We start from the raw sequence: 10,409 nt of genomic DNA, 5'->3' as shown, positions 1-10,409 counted from the left end.
ATGTGTGGCTGGGGGCGGGGGCGGGGGCGGGGTGGTGCTGCGCGCGGTGCAGACGGTGACGCCGGTGCGCGACTTCTTCTCCGCGCAGCAGCTGGTGAGCGTGCCCGCCGCCGGTCTGTACACTGTGGCCGTCGACGCCGCCTTCGTAGACGACAAGGGTCAGCTTTGGCTCACTGGACCCCGCACCACCATACTCGTCAAGGTAACGCCGGCGCACCGCACACACCATACACACACCACACCACTCTCGCCTTTAACGGTGATTATACAATGTTTGCACACAAATAAGTTTATAGAGAGCTTGTGTTTTGGGCGATGTCCACAGGCGCACGACGACCCCGCCAGCAAGGGAGCGGCGCAACCCCCGCGCACCAGGTTCTAGTGCCACCGCGACAACCCTCTTACTTTGTATCAATTATAACTTCTCCAATAAAATGCATTTGATTACACGTTTATATTTTTTTTAATTTTAACCCTTCCGAATGTCGATACTTGCTACATATGTACGACCAGCGTGTGCCACTGTGCGCCACGACTACACACAGCCCATTACCATCACTGGGATCACACAGTGAGACAATGAGTCTCCGCGCCGACCCTACCACAAATGTATCTCGAGCATCATTCATTTGCATCACGTCGTCAAATATCATATTTATATTTGATAAACTAATTATAAGCTACATTTTTCTGTTACATTACTTTTATTTTACCAATTTATCGATTATGTTCGTAACATATTTTACAATGTCTAGTTGTAATTTTTAGGTTTGACATAATCGTATGTATATATCATATTCATTTTTGAACGAAATGTTTACGAGCTACCTTCGTTACGAAGTTATTAAATAAAGTCGAGTTTAAAATGAGTTTGATGTGTTGAACGACTGCGCTGTCGATGCGCGCCTCCCCGCACCTCGCACTATCTCACCTACTTACGGCCTCGTCTATAGGTAAACAATGAGAAATGACCAGCAATCAAATATCTAAGATAAGGCCACCGCTGATAAGGTGGTAGCTGCGCCGCGAGCCGCACTATCAGTGTTGTGTGCGTCTAGTTGCGGACAGGATGCGGCGCGCGCTCGTTTTTCTCGCGCTGGCCGCCGCCTGCTGCGCGACGCGCGGCTGGACCTTCTGCGACGCACCCGGTGAGTGCGTGTGCAGGTACCACGAACGCGCCGAGGAGGACCTCATGCGGCAGCACATCGACTGCTCCTACGGGAGGGGCGCCCACGCCGCCAATCGCACGCTGCCCCCCCGGGCCCATTCTCTCGACCTCTCCTCGAGCGGCTTGAAGATAATACGATCGGGACCTTTCCTTCGGTCCAAATCCTTACAGGAGTTGGGGCTTAAAAATAACGACATTACATACATCGAGCCGGACGGCCTCGCGCTCCCCGATCTGCGCCGCCTCGACCTCAGCTACAACCGACTGGAGCGACTGGACGCCGCCGTCTTCCGCTCTATTACGAAGCTAGAGTTCTTAAATTTGGCGAATAATAATTTTGTGTCGTTCGCAAAACTCACTTTCCATCCGCTGCGGGAGCTGCGCGAGGTCATCCTGAACAACAACAACATCGGGCCCGCCCTCCGGGACACTGACCTGTTCGACAGAGACGGGTTCGGCCTGACGAACAAGATCCAGAAGGTATCCATCGGTGGTATCGGTCTGGGCCGCGTGCACTCCAACTTCTTTGTGGACGCCTACGATATACGGGAGCTGGTCATCACCAACAACGAATTGAGGGAGCTGTTCGAGATCCCGTTCACCTTGGAGTACCTGGACGTATCTGACAACCCTATCCGAGAGATATCGGGCGAGGATTTTACCGACTTGACGGCGCTGAAGGTGCTCAAGATGAACAACCTCGGCATCGGGTCGGTGCCGGCGTACGCGCTGGAACCGCTGCGAGCGCTCGTGAGGCTCGACCTTGAGAGAAATCTTAACTTGTCGGAGTTCAGCGCGCTGGCGTTCGGACAAGAAGTGCTGGAGGACGCGGACGACTTCACACTGGAGGAGCTATCGCTTAAGTCGTCCCGGTTGCAGACCCTGGACCGGCGGCTTCAGGTGCCCCTGGGGCGGCTCTCTCGCCTCGACCTGCAAGGCAACCGCTGGCACTGCGATTGCCGGCTGGCCTGGATCAAGCAGTTTCAAATGAAAGCAAACGATTACGAGCACCTGAGGTGAGTACACAAACGTCGCCTACGTTGAGAGAATAATAGTTTCTGTTGAGTATCTATGCTTTGATAATAATTATAACTATCAAATCTTAGTAACAGTCGCGTTCCTTTTAATATTAAGAAGAAATAACAAAATTCTAGACCTATTTTTTGAAGGTTATCAATCAGCGAACATTATCAGTGTCGGCTTTAATCCGCAACAAGTGACTTATCGTATTCATGTGACGTACACCTCTTTGTTCACCGATTTCTGAATGTTCGAATAGTATGAGTCATATTCGTGGACAGTTTTCTACAAATATAATAATTAATTGCAGAACCCACAACAACATAGTAACGGGAAAAGTGCGACCTGTTTCAGATGCTACACCCCGAAGTCGCTTTTTAACAGCAAAATATTCGAGTTGAAGGAGAAGTACTTTCGATGCCCCCGGGAGCGAGGCGGCGGCGGCGTCGGCTCGGGCATGGCCGTCGGCCTCATCGCGTTTTGCATGTTCTCGTCGGCGGCGGCGCTGTGGCTGTTCTGGTACTTGCCGGGCTGCCCGCCGCGGGGCCGCGCGCTGCCCACAGCCGCCTACTCCGCGCTGCCGCTGCACGCGCCCACCGCAACTATAGCACCCACCGCCCTCTAACTAGTGTAAGCATACACCCTTGTACAATGTTTTCGACGGTATCTGATATTAGGGAAGCTTCTGTGATACTATTTATAGTTTGGCAGCATTCATGTAAATAATCCCTTCGTTGTTGACTTATGACTTATGTCCTAGTTATTTTTCCATTTCGTTCGCATCTTCTGAACCGTTTTCTTATTCTGTTAAATACATCTTATTTGTTTATTCAAGATCATATTCACCTGTATATCGTATAAGCAATATATTCTCAGTTCTATATTGCGTGTTGTTCGACACCATTATAAATTCATTAACAATGATAACTTTATTACTTTTAAATTAGAGTAAGAGTACTAGTGCTAGTTTACATACAAACACCATTTTAATGATGAGTGAATCGGCGCCGGCGTGAAACTGCGACAACGACATAGAAAAATAATACAAATTTATGCTCGAAAATTATTTATAATTTGAGAAGATTTTCTTCATTTCGTAGATTAGACGAAAATGTTACCCAAATGAGGAGCACACAGTCACAGTCAACATGACTGCAATAGAATACATTTGTTGGTCCTCTTGAAAACTATGTTGTTGTCGCTCCCGATAAGTTAGGTTATGTAAATAATAGTATACATTCAAAGTTCACTTTATATATTTGTAAAATACAAAAGATATACAAAATGTGTTCGTGTTCGTGTTCGCGTACAAACAAGCGTGCGCGCCGCTCTCCGGCAAACTTTGTGCGCTTTATTAATATACATTTTTTGTGAACAATAAAATTGAACCTCATAAGACGGAAACTAATACAAATGTTTACCTTTAAGATGTATAGTTATTAATAAATAAACTTCTATAAATATAATATTGTTTCTTTATCATTTTGTAGAAGTAATAAAGGTTTATATAAATGTATTTATGATGATATGATGAAGTGGAATAATGTCATAATGTGGTTATTGAGAATGTTCACGTGCGACATGTTTCTTCTTCTCTCACATCTACATATACAATAAGTCCCCAACAGTCACAAGCTAAGCTAAGCACCAAACTTTCGATCAACATGTTATTAAATATAAATGTTATGTTTACTTAGGACAAGCAAATCAGAAATCATTAATTATGTCCAAGTGTTTCAAGCATGTACCATACAAATTGTTTTTTTTTCAAAGCTTTTAAAAACCTATCATTAGATTGCAAACCATCCCCATATACAATTCGTAACCTTTAAAAACTAGAGCTACGTTTTTCTCAAAAAAACACTTGTAATTGTACGTAAACATACATCCTTTCAGTCTTGAAGTGGCAGAATACTTTTCTTATTATAATATTGTGTTAATCTCAAAGTGAATATGTTGCTGTTACTGTTGCTGCTGCTGTACATCAGTCTGTGGCCATCATACATACACGCGGCCATACATGCTCACACACACATACACCATTTGTCCTCATTTTTAATTAAATGTAAACATTGCAATGAGATTCATTCATTAAAGCATTCACAATTCTATACATTTATAAGTTCAGTACATTTACTATATTTATAAAGATATTATACTTTGTATTCTATTTATTAATACTTGTTGTTAATTATTAAAAAGATAGTATAATATGTTCTCGGGATGTACAATATGATCAGCAATCACTACTATAAGGCCCACGGATTTAATTTAATCACTTAATTATTCTATAAATAAATATTAAACCTATGATATGATACGAGTACTGAAATGCATTTAAAATTGTTCAGCTGCGCTGCTTGTGCAATGTTGACGTGAGCGCTACACTACATAATTGCCTTTACAATTTATACCTCATATTAAAAGTAATAGAACACAATAATGCTGTTCCTGCATACCTGACCTAACCTAACCTAACTGCGCATCAAAAAAAATTTGGATAAGAAATATATCCACATTATCTTAAGTAACATCTACATTTATCATGAAATCTAGTGTTGATTGTCATGTCACTTTGATATTTTATTATAAAATTAGTGTGACTCTTTACTTACTAACAAAGTATGACACATTCTCACAACTCTTCTCTCAGTTACATATCCAAGTTAAATGCAAAAAATATTTCCACAATATATATGAGATTCCCGATACAATTGAAGACATGTCACATTTCCTGATTAAACACATCTTCTTTACCTGACTTTTCACTAAATTGTTCTAACTGTGCACACAGACACACACACACTTGCCGCAGCTCACTGAATTCACTTCTCAACAATGAACATGCTTGCACCTTTCAGTTGAAAATCAAAGCAAGTATAGTGTGAAGTCACAGCACACCAAGTGCTGAGATGTGGGCGCCCCCGAGCCGGGCCGGCGCCGGGTCACACGAGGCGCAGATCGCTGCGCGCAGAGTACTCCTCCTGTCAGACGGACGTCTCCGAGTTCAGCCGCAACACGAAGCGGTTGCTCTTAGGGTCGACCACCTCCTCCGTCAGGCTGAACTTGGGCAGGCGCCGCACGCAGCACAGCAACGATACGTCGCCCTGCCGCAGCTGGAAGTCCACGCCCTCCGCCAGCGGCCGCGCCAGCAGCTCGTCCGACACCAGCGCCCACCGCTGCAGCGGCCGCACCTCTTGCTCCGCCGACAGCACCGGACCCTCCATAAGGAACGGCTCCAGGAAGGCGCGCGGCGACGCGTCCTGCGACAGGCAGCGCGCGAGGTGCGCCAGCACCTGCAACACAGCACGGGACACCCCGCCATTACTTGATGGCCATTCCACAAGAGAGCCTGTGTTGTAGAGAGCAGTGGAGGCAACTTACGGAGTCTGCCGAGTGTCGCGGCTGTTGGCGCGTGGCGCGCAGGTACTTCTGCAGCGCGCGCGCCAGCGACGGAAACACCGCCTGCGCCGCCTCGCGAGGCCCCAGCGAGCCCCCTGCACACATGCACACACTAAAAATTATGACACATAGCCCAAACTCTAGATATGATAAAACTATAATTAGCTATGAATTTAAATGTATTGTAGGAATGTGCCAGTGCCAGTGCCAGTGCCACTGACCAAGTCCGGCGGAGACGCGCACGCGGCGCACGTGTGCGAAGGCGTCCTCTGCGGCGGTGAGCAGGCGCGCCCGACGCTTGCGAACGCGCCGCGCGCGCTCCGCCTCCTCGTAGTAGCGCTCGTTGTGCGCGGAGGCCGAGTCGCGCCGCCGGCCGCCGCTGCCCGTACACGAGCCGGTCGTCGAACTGTTGTGTTGACAAATAACATCAATTATTACTTTATTATAATTATAGTGAATGAACACTTAAATATCGAGCCCTCACCGCGCCTGTCCCGATGGAGTGTTTGCCGTGGAGCCGTCCACTTCATAGAATTTGATACTGGACTGTGCTTTTCTTTGAGACTTTGATATTGGAATCTTCTCCAAATATGGATTATATATAGGGAACTCTGTATAATACTTTTGCAGAACCCACACGGCGGCTCTCTGTATGCTCAGCTGTCCTATAGAATAGGACCGGCTCTCCCCGTCAGGGCTACGAACTATCTTAATGTAGTAGACGGGCTCCAGATGTCGTATCTCTATTAAAATTACTGCTATGTAATGTATGAATAGCAATGTATCGGCAAAACTTGATACATAAGAAACTAATGCATTGTAATCTACAGCTTCCTCCCCGAGGGCTAATGCCTTTGTGGCTTCAGTGATCTGCACAATGTAGAACAGCCAGTAGGAGAATGTGCACACGGCCAGGATCACAAGCGTCATGGCTCTAAATACAAATATCCTCGGTAAAACTGCATTGCGTGGCCTTAGGAACACAGCCCATGCTCCTATTGCTAATAAAACTAATTTAAATGCTAAGGAAAGCAGAATTCCTTTACATTCAGCTGTACAAGATAACAATTGTATCCTTTGGCTAGGTTGGATGGCTATATTGTCAGTCAGTCCGGGGAAAAACCCAATTTTTGGAAGCACAACCATCGCCAAAGGACTAACAAATGATACAAAAGATAATCCTAAAGCTATTGCTGTCCCAAAATATCTGGAACAAACAAATCCTATCCCACTGTCAGACTCCATGGGCCAGTTGCTTATATCCTCCATGGACTGAGACCCTTCTGATGTGTTCCCAGTTACAGCTGTTGTATTCTCGCCCCAGTTTTCATCCTGGGGCAAGATTTGAACTTCAATGACTTCTTGTCCCTCTCGGCAGATCTCTGGGTTAATGTTGACACTGGTTTGAAATGGGGCCATTGTATTGTCTCCACACTCTTTTCTTTGAGATTTGGTACTTCTGCAAGGAAAAATAATAAACAATCAATTTTTGTCAATAATTGTCTATAGTTTTGAAATACAAATGTATTGAAATCATGATATGGTGAGCTTGAGCTTGTGATGGTGAATAAAACTTATTAATAGCATTTATTTAAGTTAAAGGAAACTCTTGTATAGGTTATTATTTCATCTCCATTAGTTATTTATAGCAATTACTTTATTAGTTATCACTTTCTAAACAGATGACCATTAAGTTTAAGCAGAAGATATAAAAGTAACCTTGTGCTCCTGTGCGTGTGCTGGCGGTGCCGGGAGCTGCGCCGCGAACGACTGCTCAGCTCCGATCTCACGGATTCCGTCTCCATAGCTAACTTCTTGTACAGTTATTGTCGGCTCCCGGTCCTTACCCATGGGCAATTACACGCCTCGGCCTAAAATAATCCACCATGAAATCAAACCACCGAACCAGAGCAATTAAAATGCTTGGGCTCGACGGAAGTATGCACATAGCAAATCATAATTTCTTGAAAGAACACTAACAAAAAGGGCATTAGACTGTATTGATCACTTTAAGAATCCGTTGTCTTAGTAACGAAAATGGAATTTACCATTGCATTATTAATATTTTAAGATATTTTCTAATAGGTGCGTCTTTTACACATATCGGTCAAACGAAATTAGACAGAATAAACTTTGAACCTATACAACATAGGAAGATATAACTTTACTTTTGTTGAGTATTGTCGGTCTATCTCTGTCTGTTTACGCATACCGTAATAAAACTATCTCTTTCTTTGTTTCGACCGCTTTGACATTTTCACATGGTCGTACAATATTCGTCGATCGTTCAGGAGTTGAAAATGTTAAAAAAGAAGTTTTTTTTATTTATGTAATAAAACAAAAAAAAGTACGAATATAATTAACTATTCCATCTTGAAGGATTTGTAAAACTGTCGGCTTTCAACGCTAACTTTCACTAATCACTATATTGGCGCTAATTTTAAAAAATCTAGAGCGTAGATTACTCGACACGATAGTGATAAGATAAAACATTCTCTGGTATAGATAACTCATTGAACACCTCATTTTCGACATGAATTTACATTTGTTTCTGTTTATCGTGTAAAACATGGAAACACAAGCCAACGCAAACGTTAACAGAACGGAAAGGGGCGATCGGGTTGAAGATCTGCATTTAGACAGAATTGTCGCGTCTCAACCTGAGATTGGGCCGACACCCCCCGACGGTGGATATGGCTGGCTCATTGTCTTTTCCGCAGCAGTGTATCATGTAACTGTACCTACTCTTTTAAGTTTATACGGATTCATCATTTTGAAAGCAATCAGGGAAGAAGACCACGAGGAAGGGGAATTAATGAAAATCTGGGACGTGGACATAGCCTTGGTGCCTGTGATTATGGTCATAATAAGACTTCTGTTAGAATCTTGGTGTAGGGCTATGGTTAAGATTTTTAATATGCCGAGGGTGATCGCTCTTTCTGGACTTTGTTTGACCGTGGCCGGCGTGTTACTGTCTAGTTACTCAACAAACGCGGAAAGTAATGACCATATTGTAAATATTTTTTCAGGTATTTTTGCAGGTAAGTTTTATTTAACATTTTATGATAAATGTATAAGTATAACACTAGTTTAACCAGCAGGTACGATGGCACAATGTACAGTTTAATTTGTTCGCGGTATTCCAGTTACAGAAAAAGTGCCTTGCACTTGCACCTCATAAACGACTTAAACTCAAACTCTGTTTACAAATAATTAGTCGAAGAACATTTTTTTTTTAATTTAAACTGAGAATGTACTTGAACTTGTACTTTATCTATTACATAAACATTTGTGATCTTTCTTTCTTTTCAAGGGACTATTGTTACGAGGCAACTTATTGTTTTCAGGTATGGGTTGCGCTCTGACCGGCCAGCAGACAGATATAATTATAACGCACTACTTCAGAGAGAAGTTGAGGACTGCGCAGCGCATCGTGCTAGTGGCGCCCTTCCTCGGCAGCTGCCTGGTGCCGCTACTGGCGGGACACCTCTGCTCCCTCTACACGGCCGACGTCGTCGTTATGATATATGGAGCGGTCATCATGCAGAACTGTCTCTTCCTGGCCGCCTACTCTCGCCCCATATACATCGAGAAGGTGATCAGGACCACCTACAACATGCTACGCGACGCCGCCGAGGACGAGGACGAGGTTATCTTCTCCAACCAGCGACGGAACGAAACCCGTGCGGCGGCCGCCAGCGGCGTCGCCCCCACCGCGTCCCTGGGCAACACCAACCTCGCACAGGACGACGATGGCACCGACGTAGTAGTTTTTAATTCGAGGGAAAACGCAAGAGAAATTCTAGACCCATCCGTCGAGCTCCGGGAGAACGGACCTTCGAAGGAACAAAGGTTCTCCTCGGATTTCAGCGCAATGTTCGCCGAGGCGGCGGGTTCCGACCGTTTCTCCTCAGATTTCGGCTCGTTGGACGTGGCTAGCTATAGCCGCATCAGTGGCTATCGGGAGCTGAGGAGCATGGAGAGCGAGACGCAGCAGCCTCAGCCGCTGTACCGCGAGACCACGGTGGACGCGCCGCAGGCCGGTCTAGTGTTCGCGGCGGAGGTAACGCCGGGCACCGCCAGGAGGACGGCCTCTCTCAAGAAGAATTTCATAGCGATAAAGAAGATGCTGGTGGACATAAACTTCTACCTGCACGCGTTGCTGCACCTCTGCACCACATTCTCCGTCCTGGTGCTGGGCGTGGTGCTGCCGCCGTTCGTGTGGGAGCTGAATCCTTCCATGAACATCTGGTCGGTCAGTAAAACGTTACACTAATAACCCTCGTATTTATTGTAATCTCCGATTAACGAGCTTACATTGTTTAAAACACGCGATTTGAAAGTTATCATCAAATTTTGGTGACATTTGTAGTATTTTTCAGAACTCATCACGCTATTGATTGTATGATAATTGCTAACTAAAGATTCAACAAGTTTGCGGCGTTCACTTGGAGATCTTCGCAAGCGATCGATCCAAACCGGGAGGACCGCTATTAAGTACAAGTTATGGTGTCGGTTTCAGGTGTCTCAGGTGGTCGGTCTGGGGCACGGTGCGGCGCTGTGCCTGGCCGCGCCCTGCCTGCTGCTGCCCGCCGCGCTGCGACACCGGGCGCGACTGTGCGCCGCGCTCTGCGCGTGCGGCGCCCTCGGCTTCTACGGTACGCCACTAAAAGCTTAAACTATTTATAGTCGCAACTCGCACGGATGTAGGTGTCCGAGCGCTATGGAATACAATCGATCGTACTGTCAGGTATGTCGGCGGGCGGCGGCGGCGGGTGGATGGTGGCGTGGTGCGCGCTGGGGGCGCTGGGTCCGGCGG

At 45.7% G+C, this 10,409-nt stretch overlaps 4 protein-coding genes across 6 annotated transcripts in view; 3 read left to right on the top strand and 1 right to left on the bottom strand.

Annotated features, from left to right (window-relative positions):
* INTS7 (Integrator complex subunit 7) overlaps positions 1-455 on the top strand; it is a 4,932-nt gene extending 4,477 nt beyond the window's left edge. The window contains exons 12-13 of the mRNA XM_013310355.1: positions 4-202; positions 326-455. Coding sequence (XP_013165809.1) covers positions 4-202; positions 326-382 — 256 coding nt within the window. The 3' untranslated portion in view covers positions 383-455. The remainder of the gene's footprint in view (positions 1-3; positions 203-325) is intronic.
* A 309-nt stretch (positions 456-764) lies between these two features.
* Positions 765-5,134, top strand: LOC106116683 (probable LRR receptor-like serine/threonine-protein kinase At4g20940). 3 transcript variants are annotated; one of them, XM_013310591.1, is made up of 3 exons: positions 765-2,184; positions 2,543-2,818; positions 5,050-5,134. In XM_013310591.1, the coding sequence occupies exons 1-2, from the start codon at positions 1,070-1,072 to the stop codon at positions 2,811-2,813; spliced, it is 1,386 nt and encodes a 461-aa protein (XP_013166045.1). In that variant the 5' UTR covers positions 765-1,069; the 3' UTR covers positions 2,814-2,818; positions 5,050-5,134. The 3 variants fall into 3 exon arrangements, with proteins under 3 accessions (XP_013166045.1, XP_013166044.1, XP_013166046.1); XM_013310590.1 differs by lacking the exon at positions 5,050-5,134 and having other exon boundaries at positions 2,543-3,610; XM_013310592.1 differs by lacking the exon at positions 5,050-5,134 and having other exon boundaries at positions 767-2,184; positions 2,499-2,680.
* A 22-nt stretch (positions 5,135-5,156) lies between these two features.
* Positions 5,157-7,727, bottom strand: Vang (Strabismus domain-containing protein Vang). The gene is made up of 6 exons (XM_013310594.1): positions 7,639-7,727; positions 7,310-7,461; positions 6,075-7,049; positions 5,812-5,996; positions 5,573-5,685; positions 5,157-5,484 (listed from the first exon to the last, which is right to left on the bottom strand). The coding sequence occupies exons 2-6, from the start codon at positions 7,393-7,395 to the stop codon at positions 5,176-5,178; spliced, it is 1,668 nt and encodes a 555-aa protein (XP_013166048.1). The 5' UTR covers positions 7,396-7,461; positions 7,639-7,727; the 3' UTR covers positions 5,157-5,175.
* Positions 7,728-7,824: 97 nt separating this feature from the next.
* Positions 7,825-10,409, top strand: part of LOC106116485 (uncharacterized) — a 3,263-nt gene continuing 678 nt past the window's right edge. Inside the window, exons 1-4 of the mRNA XM_013310354.1 lie at positions 7,825-8,631; positions 8,938-9,845; positions 10,113-10,248; positions 10,341-10,405. Coding sequence (XP_013165808.1) covers positions 8,160-8,631; positions 8,938-9,845; positions 10,113-10,248; positions 10,341-10,405 — 1,581 coding nt within the window. The 5' untranslated portion in view covers positions 7,825-8,159. The remainder of the gene's footprint in view (positions 8,632-8,937; positions 9,846-10,112; positions 10,249-10,340; positions 10,406-10,409) is intronic.

This window comes from Papilio xuthus, unplaced genomic scaffold, assembly GCF_000836235.2.
Source record: "Papilio xuthus unplaced genomic scaffold, Pxut_1.1 DF827714.1, whole genome shotgun sequence".
NCBI lineage: Eukaryota > Metazoa > Arthropoda > Insecta > Lepidoptera > Papilionidae > Papilio > Papilio xuthus.
This window is presented reverse-complemented; position numbering and strand designations above follow the sequence as displayed.